A 25131-nucleotide genomic window follows, 5' to 3' on the forward strand; every position below is an offset into this window, starting at 1 on the left:
GGCATCGATGCTGCCAGGCCCATCTGTGGCCCTGGTATTGTATCTTTGAGTGAATCACTTGACCTCCATAAACCTCAGTTGCTTTATCTGTAGGATAGGGAAACAGGAAATGCACCCATCTTCTAGGAGGCTAGGGAGCATCCAACAAGATAGTGCAGGTAAACTGCCTTGCACACGGGTGCACCACCAGGGCAGCATAAAGGGACCCAGAAACAAGGAAACCCAGTAAACTCCCATCAGCATCATTGTAACAGAAATCTTTCACATTGCCACCTACAAGCTTCTCTTCTAACCACTTCCAATTTCTTCCATGATTCTTACATGGTAGGTCCAATAATTTAAAGGAGACATATCCAGAATCTTTATTTCCCACCTCTTATCAAGATTCATAATCAAAATAAGGAGATAATGTGCTCTTTCCATACTCTTCTCTGCTGGTTATTTGCCTCTGTGGGAGTGTTGCTTTGTCAAAGAGAGAATGCTACATATTTGATCTCCAAGGAGGGACATTCTTTGTCACATTAAAGGTTGTGAAGAGTAGGGATTATGACATTCTTCTCTGTCACCTTACAAACACCTGAGCATTGCCTTGCTAATCACTTAAGATAAGGGGTGTCCGAAAGTTCATGGAAAATGTAATTAAAAGATAAGTGTATTTGGGTGCAAAAAATGTTGAAATTCACACATCAAATTTTCATCATATACATTTCTCATGAATTAGTAATGTCTACTAAACTGAAGGGAAAATGCCACCCCTTACAGATATTTTGTTGCCAATAATTTTATTAAACATATCCTTCCAACAAAGAGAAGAGAAAGTGTGGTGTAATATTGACTCAGCCATAGTGAGATCACAGAAAATTTGAAGCAACACATGTGTTGGCCAAAAAAAAAAAAGAGAAAAAAATTGAGAATATATTTTTTAGTCTTCTTCATTTATAGGTTAAAGACAAAAGCACCTTAATTTATTAGGTGGGATGAGAGAACACAAGTAAATTGCCTAGCACTCTATTTAGTGACTCAGAGAATGTTAGGACCCTTCCAGATGACCCGGATACTTGTACAGTATGAGCACCACCTTGGAAAGTTCACTGTCACATTCCAGAATGTTCATTACTTTAGCCTGTGAGGCACATGATCATTATAGTTCTGGAAACATCCACACAGCCTCTACAATTTCCAAACCCATGACCAGTTATCTATGGCCCAGGAGATAAGCTGCAAAGATTTAGAAGTCACTGGATTAGGTTTTTTCCCCCCTGGGTAATTTCAAGGATGGACAACTAGGATTTGCTTTTTTTTTTTTTTTTTTTTTTTTTTGCTGGAAGTATGCCTTACTGTTTTATGCAAAGATGAATTATCTTTAAGAACACTCAGCAGTTTGTTTCATGATGCTACTTTTTTCTTTAACCAAAGCCTTTGCAAGTCTTGAAGCTGTCTAAAATCATGCTTCATTCCTTTTTAGACAGACATCATAGTTTGAGAAGTGCTTTGAAATGCATCCTAACTTGACATTAGGGTGCTAAGTTGTTAGGAGCAGCAGCAAAATCTAGAGGTGTTAGTTATTAGGTATTAGTGTTAGGTATCAGGTATTTTATTAGGTAAATATTAGGTATTAAGATTGTGGTATTAATTCATAACTGTGTCTTCCTTTTTGAGGTTAGGAATTGACAGAGGGACTAAGTGATATCACACACACACACACACACACAGGCATCTTAGCGCACTTTTTCAGTCCCTCTTCTCAGGGCCAGTGGGGGCTGCCTGCCACTTCCTTTGAGCCCAGGACAGGCATTCTCTTCCACCTGGGCTCCCAGAACACGCCCGCAGCCCACCGCAGAGCAGCCTCCCGGTCGCCGTGCGGGGCGCCTGTTCTCAGCCCACCCCAACCAAAGGGAAGGGAAGGCCTGGCCTCACCTGCTCCTCTCAGTGACGCAGCCCTGGCCACCTCGTGGGCTAGGACGTGCAGTCCCACACCTCGGCCTCAGGTCTGTGATTGTTAGGCCAGCAGCACGAGATAAGCCTGAAGTCCTCATACGAGTCGGATGTCAGAGGCCCCGGTCTCCTGAGGACCTGCTTTCCTGTTATTTTTCCACTCTTGCTGGGACGCAGCAAGCAGAGCGCTTTCTGGCCACCGCCCCCCAGGCAACACTGTCTTTGCTGAATGAATGGATTAGCTGAATCCTTACAGCCTTCAGAAGGAGCGTGGGGTGTTCAAAGGGTCCTTTGTCCCCTTGCTAGCTGCAATTTCCTCTTCTCTTGCAGATCGCCAGCACTTTGGTTGTGGCAGACTCTAGAATTTCTGGAATCTACAGTTGCATGGCTTCCAATAAAGTGGGGAGTGTGGAAAGAAACATGAGCTTTTATGTCACAGGTAAGCCACACAGCCCACGGCCACAGAGCCAGCCTGGTGACCTGCATGTCCAGGTTCATTCCGTAGAACTGCCAAGCGTTGAGTACCTTCATCCTTGCTTTCAGGGGTAGCGTTCTACACCATTGAAGCTCCTGAAGAGCTATTTCCCTGAATTCTCTGTTCCAGCTCTTTGTGTATGTCTGCTTTCCAGGCTCGACTGGGAATTTGGGATCTTGTGTGTTCATTTTTTTTTAGCTAGCATAGGGTCTGGCACACAGTGTTGTTTCATAGCCACTTATAATACTACAATGTAATGATAATAATAATAATAGTAATAATATAATAATCAAAGTCAATTCTAATACATATGATGACTTTCTTTTTTTCAACCAAGAAGCTAAATTGTTTTTTCAACTTCTGCTTTTGGGGCATTGAGGCTCTCCTATAGAAATCTGAAACGAAGTCTTGTTAGCAAGTGTTATTGGACTATTTTTAGAGCATTAAGAACTTGTAGTCTTCAATATGATGGGCTCTGCAAATCTGAAAACCTCTAACGTACACAAATGGCACTCTTATGTCCTCTGTGGGTACAGGAAGGAAGGAAGTAGCTCAAAGTATGAAAACAATTGCCTGGCTCCACACTCCCCCAATTTCTGAGGAAGCCTGGGCAGTCTGCCAGATCTCTGGAAACTTCCCACTGCCTAGGGCAGGCTGCAGAAATTGCCTAGAAGTCTCCAGAAAGAAATGGGCAGGTCTGATTTCATGAGGCATGTAGGTTGTTGGGTGACAGGAGCCTGCTGGCCAGCTAGCCACAGCCACAGACCAATTGTGTGTGGGGAGATCTTTGCATAGATTTCCCCAGAATGTACTAGCTGAAGAGGTTGTTCAGTGTGCAAGCTCCTGCGTTTTCCAGATGGGAACTGGAGAGGAGGAGAGGGACGTGGCAGAGCGGCCCCACACCAAGTCAGCCCCTGCCGCCCACTGCTGGAGGAGCGGAAGGGAAAGCGTGTTGGCATCCATTCCCAGGAGGAAAACGCCTTTATTTAGAGAAGGATTTGACAGATTTCACACAGATTGGTCCTCTAATAAATCTCTGATGATGTGGACTAATTAAATGCAACAGTGTGTACTGTCCTTTATTGTGACTGGAAACAGGTGACTGCCCAAGTCCACGCTCACTGTACCTTTGATTTAGAATATGGAAGACTGAGGGATTTCTCTTCTCTTCTGAACATGCATCCAGTTTGCAACAGTTTAATGAGCACTAAAAATTAAACAGTACAATTCAGCTCTGTGCAGCACTCTTGAAAGAATAGCATCGAAACCCTGTCTTTCTACAGTGGTAGGGAGCCTTTTTTCTGCCAAGGGCCATTTGGATATTTATATCATGTGTGGGCCATACAGATTACCAGCTTCAAAATGAGCCTGCTACAGATTTATTGACTTTTGAGTCCTGCCTGCTGTTGCCTTGGCAGAGCCAGGCCAAATGATTTCGCAGTCTTTATGTGGCCCATAGGCCAAATGCTCTTGTATCAAGGAAGACGTTTCCACCACCAAAGAAAGAGTGAAATGTTAAATAGCATTGATGTGCAGGAGTAATGTGAAGGACGAATTTACTCCCTGAAGTCATCTACGTGCAGTAGAAACATAAGCCATATATGTAGTTTAAAATATCTAGTAGCCACATTTTTAAAGACTTTTTTTTTTTTTTTTTTTTTTTTGGACAGGCAGAGTGGATAGTGAGAGAGAGACAGAGAGAAAGGTCTTCCTTTTTGCCGTTGGTTCACCCTCCAATGGCCGCTGCGGCTGGCGCATCGCACTGATCCGAAGCCAGGAACCAGGTGCTTCTCTTGGTCTCCCATGCGGGTGCAGGGCCCAAGGACCTGGGCCATCCTCCACTGCCTTCCCGGGCCATAGCAGAGAGCTGGCCTGGAAGAGGGGCAACTGGGACAGAATCCGGCTCCCCAACCGGGACTAGAACCCGGTGTGCTGGTGCCGCAAGGTGGAGGATTAGCCTGTTAAGCCACGGCGCCGGCCCGTAGCCACATTTTTAAAAGACAAAATCTATTTTATTTAATCCAGGATATCTAAAATCTAATCATCTTAACATGTAATATTACACAGCTTCAGATTTCAAATTTAAATCAATATTAGTAATATTAATGGAATAGAATTCAGGTCTTCAGTCATACTAGCCACATTTCAAGTGCACAGAAGCCATATGTGGTTCATGATTACTGTGTTTAAGAGTATAGCTCCCAGTCTCTGAACAAGAGGCGGGACTTGAAGAAGCCCTGGGGTGATGGTGATTGTGGTGGTGGAGGTGTTGTTGGTGGTAGTGGTGGTGATGGTGGTATTGGTGATGGTGATGGTGGTGATGGTGGTGGTAAGTGATGGTATCAGTGACGGTGATGGTGGAGGTGGTGATGGTGATGGTGGTAGTGGAGGTGATGGTGGTAGTGGAGTTGGTGGTGGTGGTGATGATGGTGGTTGTGGTGGTGATGGTGGAGGTGGTGGTGATGGTATTGGTGATGGTGGAGGTGGAGATGGTGATGGTATTGGCAATGGTGATATGGAGGTGGTGATGATGATGGTGGTGGTGATGGTAATGGTGGTGATTGTGGAGGTGGTGGTGATGGAGGTGATTGGCATGATGGTATTGGTGATGGTGGTGGTGGTAGTGATGATATTGGTGATGGTGATGGTGGAAGTGGTGGAAGTATTGGTGGTAGCTGTGATGGTGATGGTGATGGTAATGATGCTGATTGTGGAGGTGGTGGTGATGGTGATAGTGATGGTGGAGGTTGTGGGTGGTGATGGTGATGGTGGAGGTGGTGGTGGTGGTGATGATATTGGTGATGGTGATGCTGGAGGTGATGGTGGTAATGGTGGTGATGGTGGAGGTGGTGGTGGTGATGGTGATGGTGGAGGTGATGGTTGTGGTGGTGATGGTAGAGGTGGAGGTGGTAATAGTACAGAGTTTGAGTAGGTAGAGAGAAGAAGACAGACTGTGTATGACATTTTCAAACCCAAAACGAAAGTACCAGAGGAGGCTCACGGATCACTCATCTAAACACTAAGTTCTAAAACAAGCCAACAAGCTACTGAATGTGTTTCAACCTTCTACGAACAAATATCCCTTCATGATGGCTTGAGAGGCCGCAATTCTGAATAAATTTAGGGTCCTGGGACTACTCGAGTTCCAGAGCAGACTGTCAGAGCACCGGGCCATGCTGAAGGCCTGGCTCCCTCATTCTCTCTTTCCACCCCTCACTCTGTCCCACTCTAGGAGGGACCACACACTCTCATTAATTACACACCAGCATCTCTTCTGTCTCACTGAGTTTTTCATTGTTGCATCATCTTTCTATTTTATTGCTTTTTCCAGGTTTAAAAATTTTAGTTTAATTGTTTGAGATAACATTCTTAATCTATGTTATAGTCAATGGTTTAATGGTTCTGCTAAATAAAGAGTCCGACAAATAAAAAGTAAAAAGAGTATAATCCAGCAGGAAAGTGGGCAAGGGGCTGCATCATATTTCTAAGCGTAGTATTGTTGCTGAAAAGCCCTAGTTAATGAAATTGGCCACCCACTAAATTCTCTCCAACCTCTCATCACATCATATAACTTCTCATGTAGATTCTAAGGCTTTTCCGTGGAAAAGAACACCCATAATTGAATCATAATATACTGGAAAATTGCAACATTTTTCCTCTAAAAATTCAAGGGCTTTTTTCAAATTAATTTCTTTGAGAGGCAGAATACAGTGAGAGAGGAAGAGACAGAGAGAGAACTTCCATTTTGCTGGTTCATTCCCCCAAATGGCTGTACCAGCCAGTGATGGGCCAGACTGAAGCCAGGGGCCAGAAACTCCATCCAGATCTCCCTCATGAGTGGCAGAGATTCAAGCACTTGAACCATCATCTTGTCCCTCCCAGGGCACGTTAGCATGGAGCTGGATCAGAAGCAGGATAGCTAGCACTTAACCCGACACTCCACTGCAAGTGGCATCTTAACCCATTGGCCACAACGACCACCCCAAGAGTTTTCATCTTAAAATTGAAGACAAGTTCAGCCCATCAAGCCCCTATTGCCTGCAATATACTTTTTTTGAATTCTACCAGTCCTGAAAAGTTCCAGTTTTGACTGGGGATAGTCAATGAATTTGCTTACATTCAGTATTTATTATCAACTAACTTTTCTTTTTCTTATTCAAATCTTTGTCATGAGATGCATTCTCACCAGAGATGAAACTAAATATTCTTAGGAATGTCACAAACCTTACTTGTCTATTTTCTGGGGAAAAAAATGAATGTCTATTTGTTCAGTGCATATATTTGATGCAATGCAAGTAATGCTTTAAAAATGGCTAAGATCTGTGCTCTGAAGATCTACATGTGGATGTTTATTAATTCTCATTCCAATCACACTGCCCCTTTCTTAAAATACAATAATGGGGTGGCGTGGGGGTGATTTGCTTAGCATGTAAGACCCCAGTTAAGACATCTGCATCCCATATCACAGTGCCTGGGTTTCCTACCAGGCCCTGGCTCCTGATAGCAGCATCTCGCTAACACAGACCCTGAGAGGCAGCAGTGATGGTGCCAGTCATTGGAGTCCTGTCACACACAAGGCAGAGCCAACTGAGCTCCCCACTTCTCCGGGCCAGCCAGTGTGGGTGTCTGGAAAGCAAACCAGCAGATGGAGAGCACGCTTTCTGTCTGTTCGTCCGTTCCTTTCTCTGCCTCTCAAATGCATTTTTAAAGCACATTTTTTCATACACAATCATAATTTAGAGTTGCCTTTCAAATCCATGAAAGCTGGTGAACTACGGTCTTTAGAATTCTTGACTGCTTCAACTCTAGACATTGGCACTCACCTGTCTGTGGCATCGATTTGAACAAGTCACCCTTCCTAATCACAGCTCATTTTCTTTGTAGAGAATGTTATTTCAATTCTTCAGTGGCAGGAGCGCCTCCTTATTCCCACCTGACAAATGAGAGCTCTTTCCTCCTTCTTAAATTCCTAACTTATCTCTCTGGTGAACTTAATCCACATGTGTGATCCGGCACAGTGGATGTCCACTCCCAGAGATCGCCTTTATAACTGGGTTACTCTCTCACCTAACCCCAGGTTGCGTGTGTGCTGAGCAAGGCTTGAGTCTTCTCTGTGACACCTCATCAGAGGCCATGGGTGTGCTGGGTTTCAGCTAGAATGTCCTTTGTTAACGCTGAAGATGGAGCTGAATCTGCAACACGTCCTGACGTGTGCCAAGATTTTTTGTTTTCACTTGGAGGGTTAGAAGGCAATTCTTTCTTGGGTCGGTTTTTGTACTCAAGCTTCTTAGCGTCTGTGTAAAAGAAAAAAGAAAGAAAAAAAAATCAACATGAATGAAGGAGAAAAATCCCCCTGGGTTCATAAAATAGCTGAGGACATTTTATTGACCATCTTTCAGGGATCCAAAGAAAACAGCACAGGGGGCTCTCCTGAGGTCTGGATCCTGGCTTCCAAAGGGCTGTCTGATCACAGAAACCCAGTTAGCTCCACTGACCGGGTTCCCCATATAAGAAACAGACCTCAAAATGAATGTGGGCCTTTTCTTTTCCTATGTGTGTGTTTTTGCTGCGTTGCTGGCACTCAGCATGACAATGGGTGTGTTAGCAATTACTGAGGGTGAAACAGGAACTGCACTGCCTTATCTCCCTGGTTTCCCAATGTCACTAAATGCATTTTATTTTGAGATTCCTGGTGGTGCTTGGCAAAGATAAACAAAATCTTCCATCAGGAAACCTGTGAGCTATTTCCACAGGAAGTTTCAAATCACTAAAGTAAATAGAAACTCGCTACATGATCTCAATGGTGTTACTTGGGGCTCTCTTGGGTTCTGACCACCAGAATGAGACCTCATAAACGGAAAGGTTGTGGTCTTTTCAGAAATGATTTGATTGCAACCAGCGCAGGACACCCCTGCTCTAGCGTCTGTGTAAAAGTCGATGGCTGATGGTTTGCTCCCCATGCTTGGAAAATGTCCAAAATGTCAAAAGATGCTGAATTAGAGGGCTATCTCTGACACCTTATTGTTATGCTAAAAATGACGGTCAGCTCTCTTGTATCTTCTGGCACATTCTTTCATTTGCATTTTAAACCCAAGAAAGCCTCTACTGGTCTCCTCGAAACCACTGACCACTGACTGCTTTATAAGCCACTGTCAGCTCCCACTCCCAGGTTTCAAATGAATACTTTGGCATTCCTTCAGACGTGACACTTTATAATAAAGCCAAAGCCCAGAAAAATCAGAAAAACAAGCAAAGTGAGATTTAGGAAAGAGTTGATATGATAGCTAATTTTGGACTATTGTCCCCTAAAGGTTTAAAGGTTTCTTTATAGCTTTGTGTGGAAAGGATAATAATAATAATAGCATAACATAGTGCTTTTCATCTTCAAAGCACTTTGTAAAATGTTGGCCCAAATTCTTTGCTCAAATATAGAGATACCACTAGCAGCAAGCAATGGCAGTGTTGAGAGCTGGTCAGTTTAGAGCCAGTAGCCAGTGATTTAAAAAAATAAAAATCCTCCAGGGGCCAGCGCAGTGGTGCAGGGGGTAAAGCCACCACCAGTGACACTGGCATCCCCTGTGGGCAGCGGTTCAAGTCCAGGCTGCTCTGCTTCCTATCTAGCTCCCTGCTAATGCGCCTGGGAAAGCAGCAGAGGATGGCCCACGTGCTTGGGTTCCTGTGGCCATGCGGGAAACCTGGGGGAGGCTTCTGGCTCCTGGCTTCAGTCTGGCCTAGCTCTGGTTGTTGCAGCTATTTGGGGGTTGAACGAATGAATGGAAAACCTCTGTCTCTCTCTCCCTCTCTCTCTGTAATTCTGCCTTTCAAATAAAATAAATAAATCTTAAAAAGAAGAAGAAAAAGAAAGAAATCCTCCAGATCTCTCGAACCTCCAGGTATGAGTGCCAAGAGCAGAGCTCATGGTCGGTGAGCTGGAAGCCCTTGAGACAGGAAAGTAAAGGTTAGCTGGAAATGAGCATTGGAGGACAGGGTGCTAATGACACAGTCACCCTCAGAACATGGTAAATGCTTTTGAGAGTGCATTTGATTGCGACAGTTATTCTCTACCATAGAATCTGGTGACTCTTCCGAGTTGTATTTGCAGAACCCTTCGCTCTGTTGGGTCTGAGTAGAACTGTCACCATAAAAAGTGTCCTGAGCCGGGGCCTGGTTCTTTGCAGCCACTGTGGTGACGAAGTCCCGGAAAAGTAAATCCAGGGCAGCAGGAGAAGAGGGGACGGAGTCCCAGCTGCTTCTCCCTGTGAAAGCTTAGGGCCAGAGGCAGACTGATGGGTACACACCTGGGACTTCCTGTGCTCACTCGGCCTAAGCTGCCTTAGATAAGGTTGACCATGAAGACTGTCTGGTTTTTTGTACAAATTGCATTTATGTTACTTCAATATTTTGCCCACTCCTTACCAGTAGGAGTATCGGTGACAAGGACATAGGAAGCAACGTTATCACCCCAAGTTGGAACAAACGTTCCGTAGCTTTGAGGAAGAAAGGGGAAAGTGCCATCCTAAGGCTGCCCTGGTCTGTGCTTCCTGCCTTCTGCTCCCTTCTGCTGGAATGAGCTTAGCTGGTGCCTACCTGATAAGTTTGACCATTTCCTCTCCAAGAAAAGATAAGATAGATATTCACACCTTTATTTTAAGGGGGGGGGGGGGGGGGAGAGAGAGAGGGAGAGAGAGAGAGAGGCTCTGCACTGGCAGGAAACGAGTCAAGAGCCAAGCCTGGGACTCCTGCTCGGGCGCTCCAGTGTGGGATGTGTGCTTCTTAACACAGGCTAAATCCTCACTCCCGGAACTCATCCTGTCCCATACCAAAGCTGGGGGAATTTGTGTCGGAACAGTTCTTTAGATCGTCGCCGCGCCCATTAGGAGGCTGCTTTTTCTAAGAACTAAAAGTTCTGCCTTCTTATGTTGTAGACGTGCCAAATGGGTTTCACGTTCACCTGGAAAAAATGCCCGCGGAAGGAGAAGACCTGAAACTCTCGTGCACAGTCAACAAGTTCCTGTACAGAGACGTCACTTGGATTTTGCTGCGGACAGTTAACAACAGAACAATGCGCCACAGCATTCGCAAGCAAAACATGGCTGTCACGAAGGACTACTCGGTGACTCTGAACCTGCTCCTCAAGAACGTGTCCCTGGAAGACTCGGGCACCTATGCCTGCAGAGCCAGGAACGTATACACAGGGGAAGAAACCCTGCAGCAGGAAGAAGTGACAATCAGAGGTGAGCACTGCAACAAAAAGGCTGTTTTCTCTCGGATCTCCAAATTTAAAAGCACAAGGAATGATTGTACCACACAAAGTCATGTAAAACATTAAAGGACTCATTTAAAAAAAAGTAACAGGTGTCTCATATCAGCTTGATTTATTGTCACTGTTGCTAATCTTCAGGCCCAGAGGAGATGCTCCTCCCAAAATGAGTTCGGAGATGCTAGGAGAAATAATGAGACCCCCCCCCCCAGGTCCCTGCGTGGGCTCTGCCCTCCGGGGCTGACTTGGTGCGCATTTGGATTTGGAGGATCCCTGCACTGCCTTCTTTCTGTGTGTTTTTTGTTAGTTTTTTTCTTTTGCTGTCTTCTCCTGCCTGAGCCACAGCAACCGGGGACTGATCCTTTTCCTTCCACTTTGATGCCAACCTCTTTTTACTTTTAAGTTTTGAAGCTGCACAAACTGAATAATTTAAACAAATGCTGGTTTCTGCCAAAGATGGACACGAATGCGTTGGTTTCTCCAGCTCGGAATGAGTACAGCAGAATTGGAGACGCTGTTGGACTTCCGCCTGGCTTTGTCCTGTACTGTTTCACCTGCTCTTGATTTGTAAATAGCACCTGGATAGCAAGTTATAATGCTTATTTATTTGAAGATGCTTCTTTTTTGGCTTTCTTACTTTAAGCACATTAATCTTAAACTGGAGTTTCAAAAATGGGCCCCAGGAGCGCAAGCTGTTGGTATAATTCAGAGATAATAAAGCTGTGTTCTTATCATGTGGATTATGAAAGCCCCCCAAATCAGTCCTCTCCCCCGGCTCACCCCACAGTGCCAGGTCACTCTGCAATCCGCACCACAGTGCCCCAGTGCTCCAGAGTCTGCCCCCTCCTTGCCTCTGTCTGGACCACACAGCCACCGGCCACACCTGGCAGTGCGTCATGCCTCCATTTTAAGTATCTTTGTCCCCCTGCTTATTCTTTTAAAGAGCTTTGTTTGTGTCCGAATGGTGGCCTTCAAGGTGAACTGCAAGTGCCTTATCAAGGAATTAAAGGTTACCATGCCAGAGGTTTAATGCGCTCTTCCAAATGTAAATTTTAAATTTGTCCAACCAGAAAAGTCCATTTTCCCCACCTGCAAATGTTCATAGGCTTTTTTATGGAGATTAAGAAATGGCAGACTACAGAAGCAGAAATCAAAGTCATTTTGTGATACACGCCATTTTTAAATCAAGAAAGGTCCTAATCTCTTGATTTAAGCTTGCATTTGAGGGAAAAGTGACTTTGTCTTCAATTTAATCTGCATTGTCCTGTTGTTTTCATTTATGATTGATCATTATATGTGGACTGTATGAACGATGCAGGGGGGAGGGGAGGAAAAAAATGAACAAAATAGCCATGGCTGAGAAACCCCATGGCTGGACAGTTCAATAGGAGGTGACAGTATGACAGCTCTGTGAGCTTGGGAACTCACCAGCCTGCTTCCGCCTTTAGGTAGCAGCCTCTGTCCCACGCTAAACTTGTCTTTCACGTGGGAATTGCTTTTGTCAAGTGTGAAAGAGTAAACAATAGCATTTCCCCAGAATGCCAGTTTTATGGAGTCCCAAATGCTCTGAAAACAATTAGCAACCTGGAAGTTGTCAGCCCAAAGGAAAGAATAATCAATTGTATCTTGAAATTTTACCTATGCCTCTTTGGCCTCTTTGTTCATTCCAAGTCACAGAAACAATGGCCTAGGACCGCAGAACTGGGCTGTCCTGGTGTTGACTCCAGTTAAGAAAGCGAAGGGGATGATTTCCAGACCACTCGTGGAAAAAAACAGTGAACTGGACACGCAGAACCTACCACGGCCTTCCCTTTATTGCCATTTTTGTGGGAGGAGAGGCTATTACTATTTTACAGAAGATGGTTTTAAGTACTTCCAAGAGATGATTTTCAGAATCCCATAGAGCAATTAATGGACCACTGGGTATTTCATCCTTCCAGGGGGTGTTTTTTAAAAAGAAACTGTTTAGTTTTTTTGTTTTTGTTTTTGTTTTGTTTTGTTTCGTTTTTACTACCCTCTTAGGGGTATGAAGCAAGACAAGGATAACCATGGGAAAAAGAAAGGATAAAAAGCCTTATGTGGAGGCCAGGATGGAGTTGGGGTATGAGGCTGGTCCCTCTGTCCCCACTCCAATCACAGGGTAGAAACTGTATGTATAGGACCTGGCCCAGCTCCGGGGCCATAACCCTGCAAAGTGAAAGAAGAACCCCATGGGCAGCTTTCTTGGGCTACTGATAACCAGCAGAAATTTCCTGTTAACTCCAGTTTTCTGAGTTCGAAGGGATCAGCTACACTTTGCTAAAGTGGGAAAAGCAGGTTACTCCTTGCACCGAGTAACTGAGGTTTCAGAGGGTGAGTTCGATGGACCTTTCTTATTTAAAATGGCAAAATGGATTCGTATTGGAACACATGGAGTAGGGATGGGCAAAGTAAGATTCCCGCATTGAGTGCTCATTTAGGAAGCGGCCAAAACTGCGACTGTCGACAGGAGAGGATGTTTTACAGAAAGGCGTGTGGAGGAAAAGCCGTCATGAGTCTGTGTTCATGTGAACTTTGTCTTTTCCCTGGGAGGCCTCTGTGTATTCTGTAGCCTTGTGGCTGATCTATTGTCTGAGTCTGTGCAGTACGAAGTGGGCCTTTGGGACTTCTTCATGACATTTATGTTCAAATAAAATGTTCTCTTCTATATAAGGATTGTTTTCCAATCCACCTGTTAGGGAAGTCTAAATCCTGTCTGTGTTGTTGATGTTAACAATTTGTAGCTCTGGCAATCATGTGGGTGTTGTGCGCCCTGTAATTCAGACTTCCTTTGTGTAAGTTCTGGGAGCAATGACAGATTATTTTATCATACTGAATGCATGGGAAATTGTAAATGTGCTAGAGGAAGCTATTAACAGTACAGCCCACTGAACTGGGTCTGAGTTTTAAATGAGACATGTCAAAGTTGGCTTGCCACTGTACAAGACGCAACATCGTCAATGATACTGTTCTTTTACTCTGTTGTTGTGTGTCGCTGATGTGTTTGGGGTCCTCACTGTGTAAAAATGTCAGAACTATAATTCGCAAGCATGTATAAGTCATCAGAAATGGGAGGTGTGATTCAGGCCGCATTTTCCATTAGGAAAAGACTTTTGCCACATGGCCCAGATTGCAAGTATGGGCACATTGTGATGGCTCCATCTAGGGCAGCGAGACAGGATGGAGGTAAAAGGACCACTGCTATCATTCCTTCCCAGTTATGTTGGGGGAAGCCTTCATGAATCAGAGCCCTCCCTTTAACACTTCTGATTTCATTTGGTATAAAGTAAGAAGGCTAGTGATGAGCTATGGAAATCAAACCTTATTGAGAAATTTCCTCCTAACTGATAATCAGGATGCCATGTTCTACTACTTGCACATGTCGTAAAAGTGCTATGAACATATCCTTTTGTAAGCTGGGATTTCTAAATGGCTTTCACCAGTGCTCATCCTGAGAGTCTACCTGGTCTGGGGACTCAGCAGAAACCTACAGGGCCGTGGAATCAAAGGCATTGCCAGGTAGCATCTTTTGTAGCATTGTCATCCCTCCCAAGCTGCTTTCAGAGCAATGGTAGACTGAGATGAGGGAGTCACAAATGGCCAGAGAAAGCTCATACTGTAGAACTGAAGCCAGTGCCACAGAATGCCTATGTTATGCTGCAATTCTCTGATCTCTGTCCCAGGATTTGTAACTGAAGGGGATGGGGAGGATTTGGGAGGCTGGGAGAGATGTTACAAGCTGTTTTATTCTTTTCCTTTGGAAGCTGGAGCCTCCGATTCAGTGCCCGCCTAACTAGAACGCACACACACATCAGCAGGACTGACCACTTCACTACATTGAGACGCACTGGGGGCCTTGGGGGTACTGCTGTTCCGACGTGGGATTTTCATGTTGTAATGTATTGCATCTTAATGTATTAAATTCATTTTGTTGTACTATATTGGTTGGCATTTTATTAAAATAAATTGTATTGTATCATATTTGTATGTTTTAAGAGAAAATAATATAAAATACAATATTTGTACTATTATATAGTGCAAAAACTACAAACCTGTGCCTCTGCCTCTTGAATTAATGCTTCAATGACTTGCATTGGGGAAGGGAACGGAGGAAGGAAGTAATCAATAAAGTTTTCCAAGTTCAAGAAATTCTCTTGTTTGGTCTGCTGATTTAGGTTACTAGCAATCGAGTAACACACACACACACACACACACATGACCTCACAAAGACATCAATAAAAATACATCTGAGATCAGATTAGCCCATTACCACAGCTCTCTCTAGATTATGTAAAGATTCAATACAAGCCAGTCTACAAAATTGTGCTCTGCATTACGGCTCCGAAAATATTATGCAGAATCCTTGGGTTTTAGAAAAGTTCCTCTTGAAAAAATGTAAGGGATGACCCAATCAGACAAAAATCTTTGTACTGAAATTTACACATGTAGACTCTAGCCCTTGCTTTTTATTGTGTTCTAGTCCGTTTCAACTTACTGTAACATCTTGTTCAAGAGGAAGCCGTAGGTGGGCCACTGGAGAGAAAGTTAGGGAGCAAAGCACACGTGAGACCCGATAGGTGAGTGGCGATGCTTGTCTGCAGATAGTTGAGACGATGTCTTATGCTTGTGCAAGCAAAGCATAAAACTGATGAGTAACTGCGGTCCCTCTCTTTCCTCACCAGACCAGCAAGCGCCATCCCTCCTGCGAAACCTCAGTGACCACAGAGTGAGTGTCAGCAGCTCAACCACGTGGGACTGCTTTGCTAGCGGGGTCCCAGAGCCTCAGATAACCTGGTTTAAAAACAACCACAAAATACAGCAAGAACCCGGTAAGACATTTTTGCCCTTGCACTTGCCCTTTTGCCCCCTGACTTTCCTATCACCTGCTCTCCGGGATTTCTAGAACTTTTCTATCACCTACTTTCCAGGACTTGCTGATAGAGTCGCAAAAACTGGGCCCTCGTTCATACTTGTACTGGGGGACTTCAAACGTTGGTGGGAGATGGAATTTAAAAAGAAGTTTATTTGGATGCAGCAAATTTGAAATTTGCGCATTTTTTTTGGTCATAATGCACCCTTTCTGTGAACTTTTTGATGATTCTTCCTATGAACATCAACCAAGGGATACTTGGGCTAGTTCTTAGGCAGACTGCGTTCCCAGCCCTTTAGAAAGAGCCTTGCAGAATCTGTTCAACTGGCACGCTTTAAATAATGCATTCAGGAAGGAATGTTCTAGATGGGTCACTCAGAAAATGGTTCAGCTCTGCTTGACGGCTGTGCAGGTGAGGAGCAAATGGCTTGACTGGAGGTATTACAGAGCTTTGAGCACCTGGTGTGTGTGACATTCAGAGTAGATTCATAACCATTTTTAATTCCCCAACACCAATTTGGATGATTTGGTAAAAAGAAGACTATTTTAAATGATATTTTATCATACCAGTAAAAAATAATAATAAATCTAAACCAGTGGTTATGGGTTTCTTTCCACAGTAAGTATTAATAAAAACAACTACACATAAACCATTAAGACTGTCTATTGTCTGCCTCATAATTCTATGGTTAATTGTCAACTTAATCTTATTTATGATTTTCATGAATAATTATATTTATATTGAAGATAAAATGGGGTCACTTATTTTCAATGTCCCAGCAACTTAAATAAGTAGCAATGTGGAATGGCCCTGAAACGCAAGTCCACTACTCAAAAGGAAGCTCCCATTTGCATTTTGATGCACAGAATGAGTTGGTGCTGCAACTTAGAGAGGCCTTAGACGCAGCACACACCACACCGTCACAGCCCCTCCTTGCTCTCCCTAAAGTCGCACCTCCTCCTCTCGTGTTGACATCCTGCACTCAGCCGACCTAACTGGGAGGGGATGACCCCTCCTTGAGCTCCTCATCTAAGTAGTCACCAGACTGAGCAGGTTACATGACTCCATGGTGCGTGTTTCTCAGATCTGTCTTGCCTGTTGCCCCGTTGGTTTGGGAGCTCGTTAGCCATCCCCTGAACGTCTGTGGCCACCCCAGCTTGTCTCCCCACTTCTCTTGTCTCTCTTTCTATTTGTTTTCCATACTCTGTCTGATATGCAGCTTTGAGCAGGTCAGTTCCAGCTTCCAGCCTGCCGCAGGCTCCCTGGCACGCGGTGCAATGAAGTCCAAGTGTCTGACAAGGAAGACCCCCAGCAGCCAGCCCATGCCTGCTCCTGCAGCTTCGTGCCAGCCTCCCTTGCCTTGACCTTTGTGTTCTGGCAATGCCGGACGCCCACAGATCACTGCTTTCCTTGTTCCTGCCTCCCCGCTGCCTGGAGAACCTTCCCTTTGTCTGAGGCCCGCCTGTCATGTAGGACTCACGTTGGGCCACCTCTCTGCAGAGTTGCTTCTGTCTTTGTGACTCAGAAAAGTTTCCACTCTCTGTGACTGAGGATGGTCTTCAGACCCATCCATTTTTGTGTGTATGTATTTGCCATGCCTGTTTTTGCTGCATTCTTCCCATACTGTTTTTTAAAATAATTTTTAAATTTTTAAATGACATGAACCTTGCACATATTTATGGGGTGCCCTGTGAAGTTTCTTTTTTTAAGATTTATTTGATTTGATTTGATTATATTTATTTATTTTTATTTTAGATAAAGTTATGAACAGAGATAGAGACAGAGAGAGAGGTCTTCCATCCCCTGGTTCACTCCCCAAATTACCACAATGACCAGACCTGAGCTGAGCTGAAGCCAGGAGCCAGGGGCTTCTTCCAGGTCTCCCACCCACACGGGTGCAGGGGCCCAAGCCCTTTGGTCATCCTCTGCTGCTTTCCCAGGAGCATTAGCAGGGAGTTGGATTGGAAGTGGAGCAGCCAAGACTTGAACCGGCATTCATATGAAATGCTGGTGCTGCAGGCTGGGGCTTTAATCCGCTGCACCACAGTGTTGTCCCCTGTGATGTTTCAATGCATATATGTGTTGTGTAACTTCCAATCAGGGTAAATGCACTTATCTCCTCAGACATTTATAATTTCTGTATGATGAAGCCTTTAAAAATCCTTTCTTCTAGCTTAGTCCTTCTTTTTTCTTTCTTTTTTGTGGAAAAATGTACAGGTTTTTTTGTAGATCCATTTGTTTTATTTGAAAGACAGAGTTACAGAGAGGCAGAGAGAGAGAGAAAGCGAGATCTTCCATCTGCTGGTTCACTCCCCTGATGGCTGCAACAGCCGGAGTGCCATCCATCCGAAGCCAAGAGCCAGAGCTTCCTCCAGGTCTCCCACGTGGGTGCAAAGTCCCAAGCACTTTGGCCATCTTCCACTGCTTTCCCAGGCCATAGCAGAGAGCTGGATCAGAAGTGGAGCAGCCAGGACTCGAACCGGCACCCATATGGGATGCCGGCACTGCAGGCAGCAGCTTTACCTGCTATGCCGCAGCACTGGCCCCACACTATTGGTTTTTAATCACAAGTGGATGTGTGGCCCTCCTCCAGAAGGCAGGCAGTGTATCTGATTTGTCTCATTTAGATCTTGTCTCTACATCCTCAGAGCCTAGCACAGTGTGTGACTATCCAGAAATGTTCTATGAATGTGTGAACGAATGGATGGCTTTCAGAGGATCTCCCTCTCTCCTTGGTAGCACAAACGCCTGGATTTGGGGTGAGGGTTGAGCCAATGTCACAGAAGTTTTAGAGGTGAAGGAACCCCTGCACCCAACGTGGGAGAGAAGCTTCTGGCTCCTGGCTTCTGGCTTCGGATCGACCCAGCTCCAGCTGTTGCAGCCATTTGGGGAGAGAACCAGCGGATGGAGGACCTCTCTCTCTCTCTCTCTCTCTCTCTCTCTCTCTCTCTCTCTCCATCTCTCTATCTGTAACTCTGCCTCCTAAAAAAGTAAAAAAAATCTTAAAAAAAAATTGGGGCATTTGGCCTTGTGCTCTGAGCCTTCCCTTGTCTTCACTCTCTGAGCCCCAACACATCTTCATGTAAAATCGGGATAATACCACACAGGGATATGGTAAAATTTAAATGAGTTATAACAGCTAAGCTGGCCCATAGTCATGGCTTAGTTAAGTGTTACCTTCCAATGTACCTCATTTATACAGAAATTGACCAGTGAACTCATTGGAGGATGTCAAGAGATAATAAGCCAGCTCAAATGTCAAACAACTCGAAAACCAAATTATAAAATACGAAGAGGAGGACACCTGCCTCACCGGCTGAGATGCCCACATCCTGTAGGGAACACCTAGGTCCCACTTGTAGCCCAGCTCATTGAGTCTGGCTTTCTACTAAGGTAGGCCCTGGGAAGCAACAGGTGAAGCTCCAGTATCTGGGTGCCTGCCATCCATGTGGGAGACCTGAACTGAGTTCCCAGCTCCGGGCTTTGGCCCCTGTTGTGGGCACTTGGAGAATGAGTCAGTGAATGAGAGCTCTTTCTCTCTATCTCCCCGTTTCTCACCTTCAAATGATGGTGATGATGATGACGATGATGAGGATGAACTAGGTAAAATGAACTCCTCCACCCAAGTTAATTTTTAATTTGGGAGAGTCAAGAGAAGAATATCTAAAATGGGTCTTCAGTACATTCTTACACGAAGTCTTTTACAACTATCATTCTAGTGTGCTACTATTAGCGTTTATTGAACTCAACTATGCTGAGTCATTGATTTTTGTCTTTCTCGCTTCCTTTTATTTGCTGTTTAAAATTACCATAGCCTTTCTGGAAAGGGATATTTCTTGATTTTTCTGGAGTCGATCTTTTTTTTTTTTTTTTTTTTTGACAGGCAGAGTGGACAGTGAGAGAGAGACAGAGAGAAAGGTCTTCCTTTGCCGTTGGTTCACCCTCCAATGGCCGCCGCGGTAGGCGCGCTGTGGCCGGCGCACCGCGCTGATCCGATGGCAGGAGCCAGGTGCTTCTCCTGGTCTCCCATGTGGGTGCAGGGCCCAAGGACTTGGGCCATCCTCCACTGCACTCCCTGGCCACAGCAGAGAGCTGGCCTGGAAGAGGGGCAACCGGGACAGGATCGGTGCCCCGACCGGAACTAGAACCTGGTATGCCGGCGCCGCAAGGCAGAGGATTAGCCTATTGAGCCGCGGAGCCGGCCCTGAAGTCGATCTTTTTAAATGTATGTAGTTTCTGTGAAGTTCCATATGTAATTTGCAGCAGCAAATGCTGTAGCCAATGCAAAAGTCTCCATGGCAGGGACCCTTACTTTAATGCTAATGATACCTTCAGTGCTGCCGACTCTGCCCAACTTGTTTCTCTTTATAAACCTGTAACGAAAGGTTACAGAGAACCAAAGGGCTAATCTTTGACTTACCAACTATTCCAAAGTTGAAGGGAAAGGACATCAAGATGGTGACCTGAAAAGACTGAAAGCTGGGTCATTGTGAATGGAGCCATGGGCAAGTTGGACTGTTTCAAAGCCCTGAGAATATGAGCCAGGCTTTTGGCTCAGCCCGAAGTCACTGCTTATGACATCCACAACTCATGTTGCAGTGCCCGTGTTCAGCTTCCGATTCCAGCTTCCTGCTAACGTGCACAATGGAAGGCAGCAGGTGATGATGGTTCAAGTACTTGGGTGCATGCCACCACATGGAATGCCTGTATTGTGTTCCTGGCTCCTGGCTTTGACCTGGCTCAGCCTTGGCTGTTGCAGTCATTTGGAGAATGAAGCAGCCCATGGGAGAGAATCATTCTCTCTTTCTCTCTCTCTCTCTCTCTCTCTCTCATCTACCTTTCTCTCTCTCTCTCTCTCTCTCTCTCTCTCAACAAAAAGAAACCATGAGAATAGAGTGTGCATCCTTTAGAGACTTGGGGTGCATCATTTTATCTGAAGCTTGGCAGAGAATTTTAGCAACCTTGGATCATTGCTAAGATCCGGTCCATTATCATTGTTACTTGTTAAGTGATAACTTGCTCCCATTCCAAAGAAAATATGAGGGAGGAAGCAGGGCACACATGGGTGAGAGCTCGCACTCCAGGCTGGGAGAACCTGGGGGACTGGGAGCTTTCTCTTCCCTTCTCATTTCCTCTCCGGAAAGAACTTCCAATGGGCCCAGCCATTCTCTAGGAGAAACACAAGTTCAAAAAAGTGTTCATGAAAGCTGAGCCGTGAATTCTTGGGCCAAAGGGCACCAAGCAGGAACACCAGAGACCTTCAGTGTACAGGCCCAGGAAACTCGTGCCCAGGAGCCATCAGCATAGGCCAAAGCAGAAGAGAAGGCGCATTGCAAACCAGCTGCCTGCTACCCTGCTCCGGGCACCGCACTGGGGTCTTCCTGGCCCTCGTCTGCAAGGCTCCTCCTGAATCATTAGCACCTGCCTCCTGCCCCCTGACTCTTCCCATCCTCACTCTTCCCATTGTCTTCGCCCCTCCGCCCCTGGGCCTGGGGCTGCCTGAACACCTCTGCTTCCTCTCCCTAAGTTCTTCTCGATCCCGCTCTAATTCTTGCTGTCACCAGGGATCCTTCTCACACATTCCAGGGCAGTGACTGTTCCTGTTTTCTCCCGTGTCCGGTGGGTTCACAGAGCACACCCTGGGCCGCTCTCTGCTTTCATGTGGGCTTACTTTTAAAGCCTTTGAAGACAGACGAAGTATTTTAATTAGTCTCCTTTACTAAAAATAATAATAAAGACATGTTGAACATTCACGAAGACAGCACGTTGAGCATTTAGAAAGATTTCATTCAATTTTCATAATCACCTTCTGCGAGAGGTCTAACTATCAGATGCAACTCAAAGATTTTTACCTAAGCATTAAGTGCTTGCTATTGCTGTGAGCGCTTTACTGGTGTTGGTTTGTTTACTTCTTGTAAGTTCCGAGCGGCTTGCTAAATGACTGGGTCTGTTTTTATAGACTAAAGGCTAAGGAAGTCTAGAAATGTAGAGATGAGAAGTGACAGCCCCAGGTCCTGGAGCTGGTAGGCAGCCCACCAAGGTTCCCACCAGAAGCATTGGCCTCTGAGGTTTGCACTCGGAGCACTGTGTGTGTGCAACTAAGTATTACATCACTCACAAGAGAACAAACATGCTCTAGTTTGAAATGGTCATTTCAAACTGGGGCATCAGCGAACATACATTAAAAACTGCATAGCTGCGGCAGGTGCGAAGTCTAGAGGTTGAGAGGTGGTCGGGACACTTGCATCCTGAATCAGAGCACCTGGGTCTGGCACTTGGCTCCACCTCCTGCATCCAGTCTCCCGCCAGCAGGAGACTTTGGGAAGTAGCAGCTGCTGCTTCATGAAGCTGGCTCTCTGTACCCCCAAAGGAAATATGCACTGACTCCCCTCTCCCAGCTGTGGCCCCCAGCCTGGGCCCCTTGTAGGGCATTTGAGACAATGAATCAATGATCAGAGCTCACTTTCTCGCTCTCTTCCTCTTAAATAATAATAATTTTTTTAAATGAATATCTTTTCATTCCTAACCCTTAAGGCTTGTCTCCTAAAGATGACAGTTTATTTGCATACATCTTTAAACATTTGTAAAGCACATTTATATTTAAAAAAAAAAAGAGCATTTTTGAAAACTGGACATGCCAGGCATAGGGTTGATGCAAATCTAGTGACTTCTAAGTTTCCAGAGGTTTCATGCCACATGAGCCCCACACTCATCTACTTACTTATTCAGCAAATGTTTATAAGGTACGGCTTTATCTCTGGAGGTATGCAAGGCTCTGCGAACACAGCAGGGACAAAGACACCTAAACATTTGAATAACTAAAAAGCAAAAGTAATTCATGTACATGTGTGTTGACATGAAATGCAGCTTCTTCAAGCAGCAAACCTTTGTATCGTCACGACGAGTCTAAAAGTGGAATAAGATAAACTAATAAATGGAACAAGTGGAAAATGCTAAAGCTCATCACAAAATCCAAGGAGCTTTGATGCATAAGGGTGTGGAAGCTTTTTTTCTGCCCAGGGCCATTTGGATATTCATAGCGTCCATTCGTGGGCCGTATGAAATGATCAACTTAAAAATGAACCTGCTGTGGCTGGATTGAATTTCGAGCCCTTCTTGCAGTTGCCTTGGCAGGGCCAGGCCAGTGGTTTCCTGGGCCTTAGATGGCCTGCAGGCCAGACATTCCCCACTGCTGCAGGATGAGAAAAATGAACAGTACGTCCTTTGTATTTAATTTTCTTCCTTTACTGCCAAGTGTAAGTAGCTTCTCATTTATAAGCTGAACATATTGGTATGGAACAGTGTTCAGAGAAAACAGGAGAAAATATAAGGAAAGCATTTAAAGATGGGAGAGCCTCCAATTAAGAACTGAGTGAAGAGCAGCAGGGGCTGCATAGGTGCAAAGTGTTGAAAGATGAAGCTAATTTAAGACATATTTACTTTGATGGTGCCGGCGTTGGGGTGCATTGGGTTAAAGCCTGGCTTGTGATGCCTGCATCCCAGAACAGGTTCAAGTTCCGGCTGCTCCACTTCCAATCCAGCTTCCTGCCACAAAGGCAGGGATGATGGCTCAAGTGCTCGGGCCCCTGCCAGCCATGTGGGACACCCAGTGGCGTTCCTAGCTCCTAGTTTCAGCCTGGCCTAACCCTGAGGGGTAGTGGCCATTTGGGGAGCAAACCAGAGGATGGAAGAGCTCTCTCGTGTTCTGTCTCTCCCCCTCTGTTGCTCTGCCTTTCAAATAAACAAAATTTTTTGAAAACAAACAGAAAAATACATTTATTTTGAAAAGATAGGTGCAAAGAGGATAGACAAGCACAAGTAAGCGTGCTGTAAAGGGGCAGAGGTGAGGGAGAGAGCGATACCACGGAAGCCCCACCCCAGAGTTCCGTGTCGGACCTGCATTCTATCTCACTTGGTCCCTAGGGTGCACGGACAGCAAGGCTCCTTTAAGAAACGTTTATTCCTAGTGGGCCAACAAGTTTAAATTTGCACCCACTATGGGATAACAGCACAGAAACATAATCTGTTGGCGCTGCTAAGTTCACGGCTTCACCTTGGGGAACCTATGATTCTGAGAGTTGGCCCTGCCCAGTGGACCAGCAGCTCCTCCAAAGTAATCAAAAAATTATCTTCCTACCTCATATTCCTCCCAGATTGCCCACTACGGTCCTAACATGCTTGGAGCTGTTGTACGGCGGGGCAGGTGCCCCACTCCATAGTGGCACTTATGTGTGGGGAAGCTAGGCCTGGTGGAGGCCTGGTGTGCCCTGAAACAAGAGTGAACCATGGCACCGGTGACTGTGCAAAGAAAATGGATTTTCAGCAAGAGTCATTACAATGCTGAGAAAAAGTCACAACCTCTCCTTCTGTGAAAACAACTGCGGCCACAAAAAGCAGCTTTGGCCGAAGACATTCGTAGTAAAGCTGGCCTGCACCAAGGAGCCACCATCAAACTGCTGTTGAAACTGAACTTCCGTGACAGCCAAACCTTTGCAGCACAGTTGACTTAGTTAAGGTAGTAGAATCGAAACAGCGAAGAGTTCAGAAAAAAATCAGTTGTCTTAAATAGACAGGCTGAAAGAGGAGAGCGTCACGCTAGGCTGGTCATTAGTATCCGTGGGCAGTGCATGGGCAGGTGAGCCAGCTGCTCTACCTACCACCCCGATGCCAGGGCTGTTCTGGTGTGATTAGCTCAGTAGCTGTTCTCAACAGTTCTTTTCCTTCAATGTGCATCCTTAAGGTCAACGAGTCTGTATACCCAAACCAAGAAGAATCAGGCTTCGTTAGTGGATATACCAGTACCTCCGCCCCTCCCCCCCCCCCAGGACCTCCAAAAGTCCTCCAGGTATATTTGTACCTCTGACAGTGTAAATAATGCGACTCTGAACATGTTACACAACCAAGGTTCAGCTCCTTTCCAAGGTTAAACTTCCCTCTAGAAGGGGAGAAAAAAAGTAGAAGTAAGGAGTGGAGCGGAGTGGAGTGGGGTGGAATGGAGTGGAGCAGAGTGGAGTGGATACCAGCACAGAAACTTGTCTTCTGTTGGCAATGCCCAAGTTCAGAGCTTCAGCCCTGACTTCAGCCAACACAGGGACCTTGACTTTAACCACAACCCTCACTCACCTGAGAAAGTGGAAAACATTACTTTCTACAACTCTGCAGCCACTTGTTAATGTCTGCCTAGTTCAGTGAAAACGAAAAGTATAAACTGAAGTATTCTGTGGTTTCTATTCAGAAAAGTAAAGTAACCCATGCGCTAAGTCCCATTTTGAGTTAGAAATTAATGGAAGACATTTCTAGAGAATCAATGTTTGCCCCCAAACACATCTCTATATCGGCAAGTTTCAGCTTATCCAGGGCTTATACACGTATACTTATTAAGTCTTGCACCTACATATACACATATATGTCATATCCTAATGTTTTGTCCAAAGAAAATTTCAGGGATGGATCTTACATTATATCACCCTCAGTCCCATTTAGCCACTGTAGGTCCCAACTGTGTGATCCACGCATTAGGCAGCAGCATATTGTGCATATAAATGACAGGGGCCCCCTACGAGTTGCTTAAG

The 25131-nt window shown here is 45.3% G+C and overlaps 1 protein-coding gene across 2 annotated transcripts in view; it reads left to right on the plus strand.

The window, feature by feature from the left end:
• The window catches only part of FLT1 (fms related receptor tyrosine kinase 1), a 199607-nt gene that overhangs the window by 102441 nt on the left and 72035 nt on the right, over positions 1-25131 (plus strand). Inside the window, exons 12-14 of one of the 2 annotated variants that reach the window (XM_062194425.1) lie at positions 2266-2374; positions 10336-10644; positions 15371-15517. In XM_062194425.1, coding sequence (XP_062050409.1) covers positions 2266-2374; positions 10336-10644; positions 15371-15517 — 565 coding nt within the window. Of the gene's footprint in view, positions 1-2265; positions 2375-10335; positions 10645-14452; positions 14778-15370; positions 15518-25131 lie in introns of those variants that run through there. The other variant, XM_062194426.1, reaches the window with a different exon arrangement.

This window comes from Lepus europaeus, chromosome 6 (genome assembly GCF_033115175.1).
Source record: "Lepus europaeus isolate LE1 chromosome 6, mLepTim1.pri, whole genome shotgun sequence".
In the NCBI taxonomy this organism is placed as follows: domain Eukaryota; kingdom Metazoa; phylum Chordata; class Mammalia; order Lagomorpha; family Leporidae; genus Lepus; species Lepus europaeus.